We start from the raw sequence: 19,851 nt of genomic DNA on the forward strand, positions 1-19,851 counted from the left end.
TTGATACAAAAGTCCCCATTTAATTTAAATGGTTATTTCTCCTTTATTCAGCAGCTTCTCAGTATAACCCAGCTTTTTACAGATGCGAAGGGGTTATTCGTCATTTTTGTCCTCTGGGAACGTCAGCTGCAATCTGTTCAGTGTTTTTATAAAGTACTTGGGCATGGGGCAGGACACGGCGACATCGGACTGGCTGCGACCCGGCAGCACCAGCCGGCGAGCATGCAGATGAAGAGGAAGGTACCGGCTCTTGCTCTGCTCCAGTCCGAGCTTCGTCAGCACACGCTCCGGTAATTTCTGTGAAACAAAAACAAAAAAAAAACTAAGCCTGGCCTTCATAGAAGCTTTGTCAATCATTTGTTTTGTTCTAATACCAAATAATTACATTTCTACAGGAACATTCAAAGAACAATAGAATATCACCAAAAAGTTAATTTCAATAATAATAATAAAAAAAACATACATTCACTACACTGAATATTGTCACCTTCCTAAAATAATGGCACGGGACACAAGGTCCTCTGTAAAAATGGCCTAACTTATTTTTTGCCAAAAGACATATATATATAGGCCTATATATATACATATAGTACAGACCAAAAGTTTGGACAACTGTGTGTCCAAACTTTTGGTCTCTACTGTATATTTTAATGTGTCTCACCTGCGGTGCCAGTTTGCTCCAGTGGGAATATTTGTGATCTCCAAGAATGGGACACGCCAGCGCATACGCCATGTGTACCCGCATCTGGTGCTTCACCCCTGTGCATGCAAAAGAAAACAGTGAAAGTGGAACTAAAACTGATTTGGTGAAAAAAATAAAAACGTTACATCAGCTGAAGTAATGTGGTCTAACCGGTGAGAGGCTGGAGCTCAACCAGGCTGCAGCCGCAGCTGCTGTCCAGGACTCGGTACTTGGTGGCTGCAGCATGGGCCTGTCTGTGGCTTCGCACTTTGGTCACGCCGTCACCGGCCTCATTCGTTCGGAAAAGCGGACTCAGCGTCATCTGAAACGAAATGTTACGAAACTAAAGAACGCGTGCGCATCAACAAGATTACCTCCATTTCAATATTTCTCTTTAGCTCAGTCACCAGAAATCATAAGCCGGTGGTAAAGTACTTAACCCCAAGCTAATCGGGTCTGTTTTAAGAGAATAAATCTGGAAAGCTTAACACGCCATGTTGAGATAAACACAGGAGTATTCGGTGTCAGGACGGTTCATCAAACCGAACCCGTTGCCGTGGCAACACAGGATAAACACCTAAGCTCTTCCATATCAGGTCATCAGCTCATAAGCTCAGCTAAAATAATAGTCTTAGATTAAAAAAAAAAAAAGAAAAAATTAAAAATGTTTTAAAAACTTCTGGCTCAACAGTAAAAAATTTTTGTAAAAACTCATAAACACAAAAATAAAAAATGGGATTTTCTCAAAAACCTGCCTGTTTACCTCAATTAGATAATGATCAAATAGTCCAATATAATCTAAATTTGGTCACAATCCAGTGTTTACTTGGGGACATCTTTATATCACCTTATTATACTGTTGCTTCACATATGCTACAATTTTACTATGTACAAATATTCAACTGCTTGTTAACACAAATAGGTCGTTCCAGGCAGCTAATATAAGACATTCTCATTATTTAAAGTGTTTTCCAACCATCTTGGTTTTAATTCCACACATTTTTTTTATTTTGTTTTGATATAATTCACCTTCTGGGACTAATAAATTATAAACTATCCAATCCGTCTGTACTGAAGACAATCGTGTGGCACCAATGAATTTAAGCATCCAGGTAGAGATTTAAAGATGAACTTGTATTTTTATCTTTTTGCACTGAAACTTGCAGAGTGGCATTTAAAAATGTGGTTATTTGGTTTATAAGTGGTGTGCACTTCATCATACTTTGACTAATCTTTATTACATTCTCATTGAACAAATAATGAAAAATGGAGAATAAGAAACACCTTGAAATGTGGCGTAGGACCTGTAACTTGTCTTTCGATGATGGGAATATCGATCAGCCCTTCAGAAGGAACAGGAACACCGACTGTGATCACCCTGAAGAAACGCAGAGACCTTGGTAACTAACACAGCAGCTTTATTTAAAATGAAACCATGCAGCTACCAATAATGACATCCATAAATTTACCAATACTTCCTCTCCACTTGATTATTTCTACTCAGGGAGAGGATGTGCTCCAGTACTGCTTCGCTCCTGGCCAGCAGGAGCGCTCCGGATGAGTCCTTCTCCACACCCAGACAGGGCAGCAGCTCAGTGTCCGTCTTCGTCTTCAGCCCGTCCAGCATTTTACACAGAACAGGAAGCACAGAGGTGATGGTCGTGACACCAGACTCTTCTAAAAGACAGAGAAGGGTTTTGTACAAATTTTAAATGTCATTCCAGTTCTTAGCTGCTCAACAAGGAGCCCTGGTATCGCGTCATTAAAATCCAAATGCCAGAGTAATGGAAACGTTTTAAATCACACCACTGGGAGAGGATGGTTAACCCTTTTTACCGTCTACATATGCCTCCCACCCCATGCATGACTCAAAAAAGACTACTTGCTGGGACAACACAGTCAGCGCAATAATTAAGCAAAAAATTTACAAAAACATAAATACATCTTGCACTTAGATGCAACATGTGGAAAAACAAAAAAAAAAACATTGCAAAGATGTTCAACCCAAAACACCGCAATAGGGATAGTTCTAGCTATTTTCATTTATCTTTTTATGTGCAGATGTACAACAGATCAAGCATACACGGTAGGTTATTGCATTTTTGGCCATATTTATTTTCTTATTTAAAAATGGAATTGAAATATTTGTTTATTTGCATCTTTTGATGCATTTGTAATATTCAATAAAATATTTAAGTGAAAAATCTGCACAGAATGTGCCCATTTTTAAAATCCATTCAACAGAATATATATATATATATATATATATATATATATATATATATATATATATATATATATATATATATATATATATATATATATATATATATATATATATATATATATATATATACGTTTGCTTTAATGTCTTCATTTCACGTTACATTTTTCTCATGGTGACCGATGGTATACCTACTTTAACAAACTGTTCAATTTACACATAATATATTTTATTTTTTATTCACAGAAGATCCTGTGAAGCTCTTCTGCTTGTTCCGCTCTTTCTGAACCCTAACCCAACAGGAACCTGGTTTACCTCTGACGGGGACGCCGTAGGGTTTGTTGAGGATAACCACATCGCTGTCCCGGTACAGCACGGTTCGGTGCAGATGTTTGGCCAGCACGTTCGGATGGACGTTTTGCAGCTGCGTAGTGAACCTTTTCAGCTCGGTCACTCTCTGCTGTGAGCCGGACACCGGAGGATCCGTCTCCTGAGTCCGAGTTTCACTCTGAGTCTTCGCCTTCTCCTGTCGGATCTTCCTGGCCAGGTCGATGGCTCTCAGCCGGGGTTTCTCAGCGGTTTCTGAGCCGCCTGGCGAGGGCTTAGCCGCGGTGTGCTGACTCCGGCAGAGGACCGGTGCTGTGGCCGGGAGCCGGCGGCAGATAGTACGCGATTTAACCAAAGAAAAAAACATTTGGTCGCCCAGAACGGCTACTGCTTTACAGCAGTTCATGATGATTCAAGGTGAAAGATAGCGGCAACACATGAGCCATTGAAAACAACTTTACAGGAAACACTATGAGTTTATATCCGGGTCGCACTTTTCAAAGTAAAAGGATTCAAGAGCGTAGCTCAGTGGTATAAAAACGTTTTGCAGAAATTTTTCTGTATTAAAAAACTGCCAAAATAATATTATTTAAAAAATCTTCTCATTTAGCTGCATAACATTAAATTAGACAAGATTTTTTATTGTTATTTTTACCAAAAGTTACTTTAATGTGGCATTTGCCTTAAACGTTTATGTAACTTTTGGGGCCAATTGTTTTTCTACTCTGTTCTGTGCAACAAGAAAAAAAAAGTGCACATCAACTAACTCCACACATCAACACATTACTGTGTTAATGTGCAGAGTTTTGGTCATTTTATTTATTAGACATATAAATGGTCTAAGATGCTTTTAGTTCATTTCCAGCAATAAAAAATCTAATTTATATATATATTTATCTAATATGTATGTATATATATATATATATATATATATATATATATATATATATATATATATATATATATATATATATATATATATATATATATATATATATATCTATATATATATATATATATATATATATATATATACATATTAGATAGATAATTTGAATGAAACAAGACATTTTTTTAGCCACACTCCATTCCAGTAGATGGCGGTAACGCATATCATACGTTTCCTGCTAATCAACTAAAAGAAAACAAGAATCAGAAGAGGAAGGAAAACGTCGTTTAAGGCATTAATAACGAAAATATAACCAATTATACGTGTCTGACAGCGGCAATTTGATATAATGCAACGCTTTTCTAATCAGAAATGATTTTAAAACGCAGTTAAGTCAAGCAGAGAAAGAACGACGTGCTGGCTTTGTTTTTATGTTTTTAATTGGCTACTGGAGCAATGAAGATCACGGACAGTCTGCTGAGGAGTTTTAAAGTTGCCAGGACTTATCGACTGAATTCAGAGAAAGTTAACTGTGTGGACTACAGCTCAAATGGAGAACATGCCGTTTCAAGCAGCGACGACGACTCTATTGTTTTATATGACATCCAGGAGGGAAAGTAAGTGAGCAGGTCATTGTTAATAAACAGCAATCGTGTGAATATGAGTTAAGTTCTGATTTGTTTCTGCTCCAGACCGTTCAGTACCCTGTACAGCAAGAAGTACGGAGTAGATCTGATCCGCTTCACGCAGAGGGAAGTCCAGACTGTGGTCTTCAGCTCCAACAAGCTGGACGGTGAGAACCTGCAGGTTACAGCCTGTTGTTGTCATCACACGGCATGAAGTACACGGAGGTCTAATGAGTAACATAAACTTCACTTTTATTAATCAGAGATTGTTGTTCTGTCTTCCAGATACAATTAGATATCTGTCGCTCTCTGACAACAAGTTTATCCGATATTTCCCTGGTCACACTGCAAGGTGAGTAATACACTAAAGAGTCAACATTCAGCCTTGAGAAAGTATTCGTATTCCTTCAGGGGGGTTTTATTTCACATTTTGTCAAGCTACATCCACAAACTTGTAATTCCTATTTCAATTTAAGTCTGGACTTTGACTAGACCTTCCTAACCCAAATACACTTGTATCATTCGGCTGTAGTTGTGGCTGTATCTCCCTAACAACTCTGACCAGCTTCCCCTTTTCATGTTGAAAAAAACAATCCTGCAGTATGATACTGCCATCACCATTGTTCCTCATGTAGTTGGTGTGTTGATGTGCAGACGGAGTTAGTTTTGATCTGTGTGTTTGTTTATCACAGACATTCCCATGAAAATAACTTGAGTCACTAATAATCCACAAACACTTTCTATCTCCACAGTATCAAGTTATTGACACATGTAACAAAGTTAAGAAATGTGTTTCTCTTACATTTTGAACCTTTATTGGTAGGATGAAGTTCTAGATTTAATTGGAGAAAACCTATGTTCAAATGGGGTTTGTCAGTAAAATCTCTGTCTGTCAACTGCCATTATTTCACTTTCTGAAAACTTTTCAACGTTTTCTATGAAAGTAGTTTGGACGGTGGAGCATTACCAGACTAAGTTGTTTTTGCTTTTCTATGAACTGACAGCTCCTTCCTGAACGATCAAAGTCAATTTTATTTTTCCAATCAGGGTAACGGCTCTCTCCATGTCTCCACTGGACGAGACGTTCATCTCCAGTTCGCTGGATAAGACGATCCGCATCTGGGATCTGCGTTCGCCCAACTGTCAAGTGAGAGTTTAGTTCAAGCTCCGCTTTCCTTTACTAAAAAAAACAAAGAAAATTGAAAAAAAAAAATATGTAGGATGGTGGCGTTTCATTAAATCCTGTTGTCTTGTCTCTGTGTTTATTTGTGTCTCAGGGTTTGACCGATCCGTTGGGGAAACCTGTGTGTTCATTTGACCCGGATGGGCTGGTTTTTGCAGCTGGAGTGGAATCACAGGCCATCAAACTGTACGACATTCGTGCTTTTGACAAGGTACAAATCACTGCCAGATGTCTGACCTGACCTACGTGAAGCAGCGACCGGTCTGACTAGTGACATCTGCGGTCTTCCTGTTTGTGTTAGGGTCCCTTTGCGTGCTTTGAGGCCAGATTAAATCGCGTCTGTGACTGGACTGGACTGAAATTCAGTAACGATGGGAAGCTCATTCTCATTTGCACCAATGGAGGCGCCGTTCGCATCCTGAATGCCTTCAGTGGATCTGTGCTGCACACCTTTTCAGTAAGACTCGTTAACGTGTAATAAAGAGACGGGACTAGTAAACAGCTGGATGTGTCTCAGTGTTTCACCTGATTTCAGGGTTACAACAATAACAAAGGCATCGCCCTGGAGGCCTGCTTCACCCCAGACTCACAATTCGTCATGATTGGTAAGAAACAGAACGTCTTCATTTGTTTGGGTCCCTTCCTGTCAGATGGGGGGGCAACACAAGGTCTCACAAAAGTATTCAAGCATCTTGAGTTTTTATTAATTTTGTCATTTTACAACTACAGACTTCCTAGGAGGATATCTATGATAATCAATTTTTAAGTCCTGTTTAGGCCTGCCATGATAACAGATTTTACTGGACAATAAATTGTCTCTGAAATTATTGCGATAACTGATAATATTGTTGTTTTGAGACAATTTTCAAGTAATATAAAGATAGTGGGATAATGGCGTGGCATAATTGTCAAAGATCATTAAACTGGAAGACATTTAAAATATCCAAAAATAAAAACAAGACAACAGAAACGACAAATAAAATTAATTTTGAAGTCCTTCAAAAAAAGGGACAATTGAGATCAAAGCACTGATTTTTGGTAGAAGGAGAGAGAGAAAAAAGAACAATAAATTATACAAATGGAAATTATTGAGTTCATTTTAATTGATCAGGCTTAGTTTTGTTACACAGATTTGGGTTAAATCTGTTAAATCATAAACAGATTTAGGTCTCAGCCAGTCGAAGTCGAACCTCCGCCCACAGCAGTGGAGCTCCTTTTGGTTTGCAGGTTTCACAGGATGATGAAAATAATTTTTCTCTGAGATTTTCAAAGCTCGGGTTGCTGTTTTCTAACCCTGTAATTTTCTCCTCGACCTGTCTGGCATTGCCTGGTCTTCATCACAAACTACACTGGAGTCTGTGGTCGTAACGAAGCAGTACGTGAAAAGGTTAAAGGAGTTTGACCACTTTGGGCCGGCGGCGTACACAGACTCTTGTCTCGTGCAGGTTCAGAGGACGGAAGAGTCCATGTTTGGAGCACTGAAAGTGGGATGAAGGTGGCCGTATTGGACGGCAAACATCCAGGCCCTATCAACACTCTGCAGTTTAACCCCAGATATATGACGTTTGCCAGCGCCTGCACAAACACGGTGAGAGCAAACACATTATATGACGCTCTCAGAGATGCACTGCTGGACAAAGTGCTTCTGACTTTGCTGTCCATGTCAATCTTTACTGTTTTCGTGTGTTTTCCAGTCTCTTTGGCTCCCCTGCGTTGATGACTTATAGAGGGCTGAAACGGCTTCCCACCCAGCAGTGAAGTTGGATATCTTCATGTGTTGCACTCTACTTTAGCACAGTTGCAACTTGTTAACCAAGAAATTCAGAAGTATTTTTAAATGCCGTTACTTTTGCATTTTAAGTTATTGTTCCTTTTGCGTCAGTATTATGTGAAAGGCCAAAAGATGCTGTCAGTTCTGTGTAAAAAACCCCCAATGTTTTTAAGACCGTTTAGGTGCTCATTTTTTATAATTTTATACCATGGCTTTTGTACTACCTGTTCAATGGACAGTTTTTACTTAGGTTTTTAATAATAAACTGTTATGTTGTATAGAGAAACTTTCTTTTTTCCCTTTTGCCATTTTTGTTCTTAGCATCCATCCATCCATTTCAGTCCAACATTTCACAAACTCCAAAACCTGAAACAAAATAAACAAAAAGCAAAACAAGTTGTTTTTTTTAAAAAAAAGCACTAAAATGCAAATATATCAATGAGACTCATTGTGTCCATTATTTTTTATGTCTGTTGTTCACAGCTTTGACAAAGATAGAAGTAGTAATGTCGAAACATGCCTCGTGTATTTCAGCAATGTGAGTGTTTTAAAAACAAAATAAACTTTAAGTCTAAAGTGCAAAGTTTGGGAGACTTTTTCTTTTAACATTGTTAATTTTCTACAGCTTAAAACACATGATACTTCACCACAAAGTTTTCCAGTTGCATAAATCCTCACTAAGTCAAACACATGAGCCTCATTTCCCTTTAGTTGATTGTTTTTGTAGTGTAGCTCAACGTAAATTGGCTTGTTGAGATGGTGCTGTTCTCGGTACGTTTTCCATAATTATGTCATATAGTCGTAGCGAACGTTTGGATAATTTGGAGTATTGGAGACTGACCTGAAAACTGTCAGGTCAGTCTCCAATACTGAGGATCAGAGATGTGTGTTTGTGCATCTAAAGCTTTGTCTTCCTGAGGCAGAGGAGAGGGGTGGGAGCCACGCTGAATAATGAATACATGCCTGGGTAGTGTACTCACCACAGAGTGAATAATGGATGATCCCATCACAGGTAACCTCACAGGCACACACTTCTCTTTCTCTTACCGACACCCGTGTGTGAGCACGTATGTGTGTGAGCAAATCATGTGTGAATAAATGAGAGAAATCAAGTACAGCAGTTTAAATTTGTGCCAATTTTTTTTGTCATTCTCTTTAAACTTTTAATACTTCTGGCGTCTTTTCTCCGTGTTAGCTCGTTTTTGTATCTGGTGCTTGTGATACCGACGTCTATCCAGATATTTTACATCACTACAGAGCTCCTCTTACATAAAAGTCGGTGTGGTGTTTCATGTCACACCATTCCTTACTAAAGTACCGTTTCCCCTTAAACCTTTTCATTCACTACAACCACAAACTTCGATAATTTTATTAGGATTTCACGTAAAAAACCAAAACAACATTGTGGATAACTTTATCGGGGATCTGAAACTATTTTTTTTTCTTCTTGGTTTTTGTTTTACAAGTAGAAACTTGAGTTGCAGCTTCTGAGGTGTTTTCCCAGGATCGCCTCGCATGTTTATCCATTCTTTTCCCCATGAACTCTTACCAGCATCCCCGTCTCTACCTCCAAGTTTCAAGGTCACCATTGTTTGCTCAGTTTGTTGTGTTTCTGCCACACTGCGTTTTTCACACAGGCCACTTGTTTGCCACTGTTGTGTATTTTTTTAGTGCTCAATAAAGTGCCACAGCTTAGATATTCTGCCTGAGCTGTGGATCTCTGCACCTCCTCCAAAGCTTCCTCTGAGCTGCACTGTTTCCATTTTGTGAAGCCGATTTGGATAAATTGGTAAAATGCTCAACGCAGGGTTTGTACGGATGTTTGACATCTTTGAAGCTACTTAAATTTCAATTAGATGTTTTCAAGGCTTGGAAAGTGATTGATTTTAGTTTAAAGTCCTTGAAAGTTCTTAATATTCAAACAGGACAGCTTCTTAAGAAAGTACAATCTAACGTTTTATTAAACGTTTTATTCAAATTTACAGTAGAAACCAGATATTTGTATTTCTTTATTTTTCTCACTGTCTAAACTTAAATCAGACTAAACTTCCCCTAGAATACTATTACAAGACATTGTCAATAACATAATGTCATATAGTAAGTGATATATAATAATGAATTGAAACTGTTAATCTCCAAAGTATGGTACCGGAAAAGTCAAAGAAAAAAAAACTTTTTAAAAAAACCTGAAAATGCTTGAAAAGTGCTTGAATTTTGCAGTGGGAAAAGTGTCAAAGGTCGAGATGTTTAATTACATCTTATTTATGGGTAAACTAGTAAAAGTTACTGAATACAGTTTTTAGATTTGTACAATAATTCACTGAAGTTTGTGGTTTTTGCATGACGAAAATGTTGTGAAGACTTTATGATAAAATGCCACTGGGTGGGTTTTCTGAGCTTGTACCCGCAGCCGTCCTGCTCTTAGCTCTTCATCTGCTCTCTGGTCGCAGGCACAAGATGTACTGACTGCAGGTTCGTGGGAAGGGGGAACCATGTTCAAATGTAGCGATCAGATTCTGGCCTGGTGTCACATTTCTGTGAGCAGGTGGCTGGAATTTGAGATCACGCCGTTGCGTCTGCCTGATTGTCCATTCTTTGTGAAGGAGTGCTAAAATGTCATTACACGCGACACAGAAGCAGCTTCTGGAAACGCAGTTTCGATCTCTGGCCTGGACATCTCCGGATCTCCAGACGGGACAGGAAGCGGCCCATTTAAGACCATTACCGCTGCTGCCATCGATATGCACAGTGTTTTAGATCGCCCATTGGGGAGGCATATCCACTGACAGGCACATTATTACTCATTGGCCACACTTCCGGAGATTGTGTTTCAGGCGTTAGGGAGCTCCCGAGTCATCCTCCAGGCGTTTATGTCACTTGTGCGTGCTTCTGTATCGGTCTGCCATCGGAGGAGAGGCCGCTCACCTGCAGGGAGAGAGAGGGACACTGAGGACCTGGAAGGGGTCTCTGCTGCATGAGACGAACGGGAAACCGTGCACAGCGACTGCCAAAAGATGTCACACCAAACCGGGATTAATGGTAAGTCGGTAAAACTAATTAGACTGGGGCTTTTTTTGTGGGGGGGCGGGGGGGGGGTAATAATTTGCAGCACTTTTCAGAAACAAATCTGCAAACTTTTGCAGAACATTAGCAACTTCATCAAGTTATATTAAAATTACAAAGAGTCAAACAAAATGCTTAATTGAAACGTCTGCTTGTTTGATAATGAACTCATTCATTCAGCAGCAGTGTGTGTGCGTGTGTGTGTGCGTGCGTGTGTAATAGAGTTCACTTACTGGAGCACTGGGGGGACTGGTTAACGGAAGTGTTCCTCTTTCTCACCTGATCTTACATCATTCATGAGATCGCAGGGTTTGGTAACCAGACTGAGACCAGATCAGGAACTACAGAGAATAAAGATTTTCTGTGTTTAATATATATATTTTTTTTAATTTCTGAATGTAAGTTGCTTTTGTCCAGCAGCTGCAGCGGGCCAGACGCTGTCCGGCGTGTTAATCAGTTTAGGCGACGGTGTGATGAATACCTGGCTGCGGATCAAATTTTCACTCCTCAGCGGAGTCACAACTTCTTACTTACCAAACTCTGTCTCAGTTGCTTTCACCTGCAGAACCACTGTTTGTTTCTTTAACTTTGTTTTGCCTTATATCTGATTACTGCAGCTACGCCCGAGCTCAAACAGTTCTTGGCTCAAGCAAGAGGAGGTTCCATCAGAATATTGAAGATCATAATCAGCAATGGTAAACATTTCCTTTGCTCACAAACCTCTTGATTGAGTTAGGTGTAATTTTTTTCTTGATTATTATTATTATTATTATTATTATTATTATTATTATTATTATTATTATTATTATTATTATTATTATTATTTTCTTCTACAGAGGAGCTGGTGTTGGATTCGTTCAGAGAGCCGGTGCAGAGCTGGGACAAAGACTACGACCAGTTTGTGCTTCCTCTTCTCACGCCTCAGGAGCCCTGCTACATCCTTTACCGCCTGGATTCCCAGAATGCACAGGGATACGAGTGGACGTTCATCGCATGGTCACCTGACCAGTCACCAGTATGTCTGGATATAAGATGTTCATTTCTGCACAAGAGTAATTTGAATTTACAGAGAATCTGAGAGGAAATACGTTGATTTGCTCCAAAACATTTTTATTTCTTTCAAATCTATGTAGCCAGATTCTCTTTTAGTCTTTTTATGTTTTCTTTGGATTTTCTCAGCTTTTCCTCTAATTTTCACTTTAGCGAGTGACCATTTTAGTTCAAAGGTTTCTGCCTGTTTGTTTTTTTAAGTCATTTACTTTAAGAACTTAAGTCATTAAGTCATTTGCCTTTTAAGAGAAATGACTTAAGAGTCTTAAATGACATTTAAGTCATTTACTAAAATCCATTATTAGGCACAAATAGATTCTTAAATACAATTAATGATCAATTCTTTTTTCAGCGAATGACTTTAACAATATCCTGTAAAAACAAACTTGTTTTCTTTCTTTGATTTAGTCAAACGCAAAACATAAAAAAAATGTTGTAGAAATTAGCTGACGCCCTAATGTGACTTTAATAATAATAAAAAATAATAATAGTTTAGGTGTTGCATCCATGAATTGCTGTGTAATCTAAGCAAGGAAATTGTAAGTCAAAACCAGTAAAGTATAATTAGTGTTTGTGAGCATAAAGTTTTATTTCTTTCCAAGGATTTTAAATGTCGATCTTGACTCTGACTAGGCCATTCTAACAGGTGGATATGCTTCAATCTAGACTGCTGTGTTGCAGCTCTGGTTGTGTTTTTAGGATAGTTTTTTTGATGATTATTTCAATAATCGATTCAGTGTCAGAAGGATGGATTGGAAAAAAAAGTCAGGCTCTTTGTAAGTAAAATGAAAAGGAGTGAACAGTAGTTTAAAAGCACCAGTAGTCACCTTTCACAAGCCAGATGTACAAGAAATATTTCTCAAAATTTTATTTCTGCTGCTTACATCAAACCTATTATGGGCCTAAAATAAAGAAATAATCTCCAATGGAACTAAAAGTAATCCTTTTGCTGATTGTGTCCAACCAGTCGAGTTTTTTTTTCTTTCTGCTTTTTATTGTAAAATGGATGGATTAATGAAGTAATAATAGTTCAGTGAAAAGGATTTTACTTTAAAGCTACAGAAAATTCCTCCTGCGTGTTTTGTAGGTGAGGCAGAAGATGATGTACGCTGCGACCCGTGCCACACTGAAGAAAGAGTTTGGAGGCGGTCACATCAGAGACGAAATGTTCGGCACAGTCGAGGTGAGGAAAAAATAAAACATACTGAGGTCCACCGGCTGTCTCCTGAGTGTTATTAATCAGCAGCTTTTTGCTGACTCTCTGTCTGCAGGACGACCTGTGCTTTCAGGGATACATGCGCCACCGTTCCTCCTGCTCCTCTCCAGCTCCTCTGACGTCGGTCGAGCAGGAACTACAACGAATCAAAATCACAGAGGTGCTCAAGAAATCCCATGAGCTCTTTGGAGGCCTTAAAAGTCTCTGTGCACGTTTTAATGAGAAGTTTGTGTGACGAGCACAAACGTTTATGTTTTCTCACTGATTATTTCAGGAGTACAGTAACACAAAGTGGTCATTGTGAAGTGGAAGGAATAAATATGTATTTTTTTATTTTTTTTGTAAAATATTTTACAAGTACAAAATCTACAGCAGGGTTTGGTTATAAAGAAAAACAAAAACAAACTATGAACCTCGGATGGAGCATCAGTTTAGTCCATTATACAAAAATGGAAAGACGATGGCAAATAGAGCATCCAGGCAGAGAGAGGATTGATCAGTTCCTCTGGAGGAGCTGCAGAGATTCATATTTCCAGTAGGAGAAGCAGAATGTGGCGAGAGAAAAAAACTATTGTTAAAAGAAAACCATAAACACAGCATTAAACATGGTGGTGGCAGCATCATGCTCTGGGCAGGCTTCCATCCAGCAGAGACGGAGATAACAGGACGATATTAAGCTACATATTTTTGTGTCATAATGTTCTCTACTGAATTTATCAGAGTGGAAAACTAAAATAAATGTTGAAATCTGCGAGATTGATTATTATCTTTCACATGAAATACCAATAAAATACTTTGAAATCTGTCTTGCAAAAGCAAAACAAAGCCAAACAAATTAAAGCGCTTTAAATGTCTTTCCAAGGAGCTGCATGTAGAACGTGTTCATTGTTAGTGCTTGATGTTGTCCTTTTCCTTTCTTTTGCTTCAGGATAAAGTTGTCTGGGTAGGTTGATATTTCTCACACAAGAACTCGAGTCTGTTCACTGCAGTTAACAAAAGTCAAAGAGAGCAACTGGTCTTTATTTTACAGGAGGAACGGAGAAGAGTTGGAACCCCAACAGCGCGAGCGAGGGTCTGTCAGCTCCGATCATCTGCTTCAACACTCATTTTACACGCTGCAGCAAGAGAGCTGATTTCATGACACTCTGTGTTTTTTCTTCTCCAGGTCACAATGGAGTTTGGCTTAGACAAGAGAGCACAGACTCTCCAGGGTCTCGCGTTCCCTTTACAGGAAGATGCCAAACGAGCTCTGCAGCAGCTCAAGCACAAACGCATCAACTACATCCAGCTGGTGAGCACGGAAACCAAACCGCTGTGCAATCAGTGGGTAGTCTTAGTTTCACACTGTCGTTTTTAATATAATGAGTTATATTTAAAGTGATTTAGTCCCTCAAAGTTTCCTTGGACATGTTGTGCTCCAGAGGCTGGATGTAGAAAGAGAGACGATCGAGTTGGTTCACACCAAACCCACAGAAACCCACGAGCTTCCCTTCAGGATTCCCACAGACTCCCCACGATATCACTTCTTTGTCTTCAAGCATTCCCACCAAGGCCAGCTGCAGGAGGCGCTGGGTCAGTATGCACTCCGCTTTCATGAGACGAGATGAAAACATGCAGAAAGATAAATGATGTCGGACATTTTTCACAGTTGGCCACGAATAAGATTTTGTACTGGACTAGTTTTGAATGTTTCCTCTGGTACTTTTGGCAAATAATCTCCTAAAGTTTGTTTGATGTAACAAATTTTTAATCAAATTTAAGTTGACTGGACAACTCAGAAACCTTAAAGGAGATTTTACTCAAATTTTTTACATCTTAGTACTCCTTTTAAATACAGCCTTAGCTTTTTTTTTAAAAAAAAAACACCTAGTCCGTTTTTGGCAATAAATGAATGTTTCTTGGTGTCTGAAAAATGTCCTGTTTCAAAAACTTCCAGAAGGTAACGTCACAAATCAGCAGGCATTGCCCCTCGCCTAGCAACCCCAGCAAAGCCCAGCCCGTCACCTAGCAACCAAAGCTGAGTTCTAAGACTCCAGGAGGCTGCTGGAAAAAACAAAAGTTTTGTTGTTGACTAACAATCCACAAGCTGCTGTTGTTCTCTTGTTGGTTGTTCTAAAGGAGCTACATCTGCTTTACAAAGATCTACGGTTGTATAATTGCGCATCTGTTTGCAGCAATTTTCACAGATTTAAAGTGACAGGAGCCCAAAAACAGCTCATTCTGGAAGGAGCTCAAAACAGGCAGAAATGACCAGTCTAAAATGTTATTGTCTAAGAAAGATTTTGTTCAAAAAAATGCAGTGAACATGTTTTGTATAGACCATAGACCTATCCTAACCTTTTCACGTAGCATAAAAAGCCATCTTTAATATTACTTCCAGTAAGAATAGACAATATTGGCATAATTGGGTTCTTTTAAACTCTTTGTGGCATGAATAATTTGGGGTTTGACTCTTTTTTATTTATTGTGAATACCTGTGTGAGTGACTGTCTTTATCTCTTTCAGTTACATTTAGAAGTATAAAAATACGATAATTTAGCATTTCAGTGAAAATGGCATTTCACCACAACGACTACCAAATCTTAGTGACTCATTGGACAGATTAGAGTCGAGTTAACCACGACCTTTCAGAGCGTGTCAGCGTCAGTGTTTCCCCACAGCTCACAGTAAACCAACCACATGCTCAAAGCATTACAAAGCAGTGCTGTTGCTTCCTCTGACAGTGAATTAAATGATTGCGTAATACAAAAGGATGTCTTCCTCTGACGCACCCTGTGAGCGTTATTACTCATCTCGGATGTTCCTCCCAGCTGTACGAAGGTTTTGGTGTTTTCATTTCCTGCTTCAGCCTTTAGTGGTGAAGGGAGCTTAAACTGATGGAGCAGTTTCAAAAACCAAGTGTGAATAATTCTTTACAAAAAACTTTCTCAACCAAATATGGGTCACAAAAGATGTTTTTCTTTATCTTAATTACGTTTTAATCCCAATTAGTTGCTTTTGGAAACCCAGTATACACTTCATAATGGGTAACAGTGATGTATTCAGGTAGTTTATGAAATGGTACTCAGACTAGACTGAGCAACATGTTGTAAAAACGACTGAAAACTCTGTTGCCCTGCAACCTGCCTTAACTGGATTACAGTGAAGGAAACTTGCAATTACAAGGTTTTGAGTTTTTATGCTTTTCAAACATCCATGTTACGACATCAGAGACAAATGAACGTCTGCTTGAATTAAATATCAATTTGTGTGAATTATTCATCACGCTGTTGCATTTACTCTATATTATTAATAACTTGGTGAGGACTTACCTTGTAAGTATCTCTGTTGCTGGATGTCATATTGGTTATTAAAGTTGCAGTATGTAACTTTTATTAAAACATTCTTTTGAATATTTGTTGAAACTGTCAACATGTTGTTATAGTATTATACGGGACAGATAATTTGTGTAAAAATCAAGCTCCTCTGCCTTCTCCCATTGCTCCAAATGCCATCTAGACACAACCAATCAGAGCCAGGAGGATGGCGTTAGCGCTGTCAATCACCCTCACTGTGGCGCTGCTCATCCCACCACCTTCTTACTACTCCCTTTTCTCTCTGCTATGCTGTAGCCAGCATACCCTGTCACAATAAGTTGTTTCTCTGCCTTTAGCACAATGAGCAGCGAGTACATGAGGATGATTGACAGCGCTAAGACCCGCCTCCTGACTCTGATTAGTGCATCTCATCAAACGGCTTGGGAAGGAGGTGAAGAAAATCAATCTTTTCAAAGTTTATCCGTCTCATAACAACGTGCCACAACACAGAGACACTTTGAACAAATATGTCAAATAAATATATACATTTTTATATAAACTACATACCGCAGCTTTAAAGTAAGATCTTTCTGATCGCCTTCATGCCTCCTCCAGTGTTCATATACTCGATGCCTGGCTACACCTGTAGTATCAAGGAGCGGATGCTGTACTCGAGCTGTAAGAACCGGTTACTGGACGAGGTGGAGCGAGACTACCAGCTGGAGGTCACCAAGAAGGTAAAAGTTAATCCACATAACCAGCCGATTCATATTCAGTATTGACGACCAGTGAGTCAGTCATTATGCCCTGGTTTGTTTGTTTGTTTGTTTGTTTGTTTAGATGGAAATAGACAGCGGCGACAGTCTGACAGAAGACTTCCTGTACGAGGAGGTGCACCCCATGGAGCACACCTTGAAGCAGGCCTTCACTAAGCCCCGAGGCCCAGGAGGGAAGAGGGGCAACAAGCGCCTCATCAAGGGGACAGGAGAGAATGGGGAGGAAAATTAGACATTGCACCCATTAATCATATCCACAGAAATTTAGTTGTTGAAGAAATAATCTGCTGTTTCACTACTGACCTTCAGGCCACTGATTCTCTATTTTTATTTCAGTACAAAGTTTTTAAAGTGAAATTGAATGAAATGTAGATCTCAGATACATTCCCCCCCCCCAACCACCATCTGAATCTTCGGCTGTGCATCATTGAGTCAGTCAACACACAGCCAACGTTTTTACACATCAAACATCTGAAAGTGAATATTACCACTAACTATATACTTAACCCCAATTTGGCCTGTTGTTAATGTTGGTGCAGCAGATTTCTGAGGAAATTTGAAGCCCTTTAAAGATGTACACTACACTCAATCGTTATGGTTAACCGTGCAGGAAACCGTGAAGCAAATTAACCTTTTATTTCAGTAGTATGAGAAAACAAACAAACTTTAATTTTATTCCTATTATTCAGTGGAGAAACACAGTTGGATATAACTAACCCCACACTGCTTGTGTAAAATAAATGTTATGAAAGCATATTTTCTACTCGATGTTTCAAGTTTATTAGACGTGTAGGAACCTTTAATCAGCAATCAATAACATCCTGTATTTCTTTGGTATAAATATATTGTAACAGAAGTAAATTTTTCACTTAGCCTCTCTTCAAAACTACAAAGACACTTAAGCATTTTTTTTTCTTATCCTCTAAGTGAAAATGTCGCCATAATTGTAGATCTAATTGGTTTTTATAATGTGCACCTGATGTGATCCCACTGTGACTGACTTTTCATTATTTCTCTTAACACATAAATAAAAATTTACAAAAGTTTCAAACAACTGCAAATGGCTGAAAGAGGATCCAGGCTTATCTCGTCATCATGCACAGAGAGCAGGATGGTAAGGAAGGTAAAAATAAATCTCTTAATCTCTTGCTGTCACCAAATCTCCATGACAACCATTAGATGCTATCTGCAGGCCAACCGGTGGTTTGGGAGACATGTTGAGAAAAAAAAAGCCTTTTCTCTCCTCACATCCTAATTGTGAATTGGTGGAGTTTGCTAAACGCCACCTGAGCTTTGACTGGTAAAATGAGACAAGATTGAGCTTTTCAAGAACAAATGCTTTTGTCTGATGAGAAACAAAGGATGAAAACCTGGGACAGTATCTCACTGCTAAGCATGGTGTAGCCCTGTGATGCTGCGGGATTGTCTATCTTCAAACGGTCTGGAGAATCTTGTCAGAATGCACAACAAGATGAACTCTTTGAAGTGCTTAAATAAGAACCACACATTAGTTTTCACTACATCTTTCAGTAGCGTAAGATTGCAATCAACAAAAACATGTTTGTTAGACACTAAACATCCTGCCTTTCCTTGGCAACCTCAGTTCCTAGATGGATGATCTAGACCATGAAGATTGTGCAAAGAGGAACGGTCAAAGATTAACAACAGGGTTGCCAGTTAGTGAGGACAGGTGACTGAAAAATAAGAAAAAATGTCAAAACATTGAGTTTTTCCTCCTTCCTGGAATAGCTGTAGTTTCAAAAGCATGTCCTACTTTCTGCGTCTGCTGTAAAATATTTATTTCTCTGGGTCTACGTCACCATGAGACAGATTTCTGTAAAACATGACAATTGCTAGTTTCATTAATAATTGATATATCTTGGCAGCAGACTGTGCAGAAACCATGACAAGAAATGTTGCAGTGATTTCCAAAGTCCATAAACGTCTGTCTGCAGCATATGAATTAAATTGTTTACTTAACAGCTGATCAGTATTAAAATAATAAAACAAATCTACATTTTAATTTCAGGAACACATAAAAAAAAGATTGCAAACTGTTGCAGATTATGGCTGAAAGATTTCAGCAGTGTTAATGGCTAATATTCACTTTTAAACCCCAGAAATTGTGTTTTCAACACACACTTGTCAGGTTGTTCTCAATTGATGGAACCGCACTGGTGTGGGTCAGGTCCAGTGGGATTTTTCCAGTTGGAAAAACTGCTGAGCTCCTGGAAAACATGCATCAAAAGCAGCAAAGAAGAGAACCTGGTCACAGTGACATGGTGATGTTTCACAAGATGGCGCTCCACTAACAGTGGTTTCCAACTTTGTTCTTTAAAATCTCAGACTAAAATATTCTTTTCAGATTCCTTTAAACTAATCAGAGATGCTAGTATGAAAATTTGGGATAAACACTATAATTAAAATGAAAACCTTGCACGGGGGTTTCTTTATTTTTCCCCAAAACTTTCTATTGCTTTGCTGAAATAATTGATTCTCTTCACTTAACTTATTTTAACCCCGAGAAAACAAACCAGGGGGGAGGGGGGGGGGGTCATTTCCAACATCTTTTTGCAAACAATTTAAAATGATTGGAGCATTTTTCCTGTGATGTAAATGTGTTTTGATTAAAAAAGGCCTACAGTGCAAAAACAAAATCTCATGCCAAATCATTTTGGTCTAAATGTCTTGGAACATTTAAAATACTCAGATATAAGTAACTTTTCAGCAAGAAATAGGAGCTTGATT

At 38.8% G+C, this 19,851-nt stretch overlaps 2 protein-coding genes and 1 long non-coding RNA gene across 5 annotated transcripts; 1 reads left to right on the forward strand and 2 right to left on the reverse strand.

The window, feature by feature from the left end:
- LOC122834578 (mitochondrial RNA pseudouridine synthase rpusd4-like) lies at positions 1 to 3,715 on the reverse strand. Its single transcript, XM_044123132.1, has 6 exons — positions 3,222 to 3,715; positions 2,152 to 2,359; positions 1,967 to 2,060; positions 854 to 1,004; positions 662 to 759; positions 1 to 297 (listed from the first exon to the last, which is right to left on the reverse strand). Exons 1-6 carry the CDS (start codon positions 3,637 to 3,639, stop codon positions 94 to 96), a joined length of 1,173 nt encoding a protein of 390 aa, XP_043979067.1. The 5' UTR covers positions 3,640 to 3,715; the 3' UTR covers positions 1 to 93.
- Positions 3,716 to 4,325: 610 nt separating this feature from the next.
- Positions 4,326 to 18,411, forward strand: LOC122834581 (WD repeat-containing protein 82-like). 3 transcript variants are annotated; one of them, XM_044123137.1, is made up of 17 exons: positions 4,336 to 4,739; positions 4,815 to 4,915; positions 5,034 to 5,100; positions 5,796 to 5,895; positions 6,026 to 6,142; positions 6,233 to 6,388; positions 6,467 to 6,536; positions 7,377 to 7,519; positions 11,607 to 11,780; positions 12,903 to 12,998; positions 13,087 to 13,191; positions 13,960 to 13,974; positions 14,062 to 14,103; positions 14,197 to 14,322; positions 14,453 to 14,603; positions 16,943 to 17,064; positions 17,168 to 18,121. In XM_044123137.1, the coding sequence occupies exons 1-17, from the start codon at positions 4,579 to 4,581 to the stop codon at positions 17,333 to 17,335; spliced, it is 1,914 nt and encodes a 637-aa protein (XP_043979072.1). In that variant the 5' UTR covers positions 4,336 to 4,578; the 3' UTR covers positions 17,336 to 18,121. The 3 variants fall into 3 exon arrangements, with proteins under 3 accessions (XP_043979071.1, XP_043979072.1, XP_043979070.1); XM_044123135.1 differs by lacking the exons at positions 4,336 to 4,739; positions 4,815 to 4,915; positions 5,034 to 5,100; ... (3 more) ...; positions 6,467 to 6,536; positions 7,377 to 7,519 and adding exons at positions 10,621 to 10,741; positions 11,383 to 11,460 and having other exon boundaries at positions 11,602 to 11,780; positions 17,168 to 18,411; XM_044123136.1 differs by lacking the exons at positions 11,607 to 11,780; positions 12,903 to 12,998; positions 13,087 to 13,191; ... (4 more) ...; positions 16,943 to 17,064; positions 17,168 to 18,121 and adding an exon at positions 7,626 to 8,281 and having other exon boundaries at positions 4,326 to 4,739.
- Positions 10,551 to 11,469, reverse strand: LOC122834584. Its single transcript, XR_006371225.1, has 3 exons — positions 11,300 to 11,469; positions 10,999 to 11,106; positions 10,551 to 10,627 (listed from the first exon to the last, which is right to left on the reverse strand). It is a non-coding gene; the product is annotated as an uncharacterized LOC122834584 (long non-coding RNA).
- Positions 18,412 to 19,851: the final 1,440 nt, after the last annotated feature.

The sequence above is a fragment of the Gambusia affinis genome, linkage group LG07 (assembly GCF_019740435.1).
Source record: "Gambusia affinis linkage group LG07, SWU_Gaff_1.0, whole genome shotgun sequence".
Classification (NCBI taxonomy): Eukaryota; Metazoa; Chordata; class Actinopteri; order Cyprinodontiformes; family Poeciliidae; genus Gambusia; species Gambusia affinis.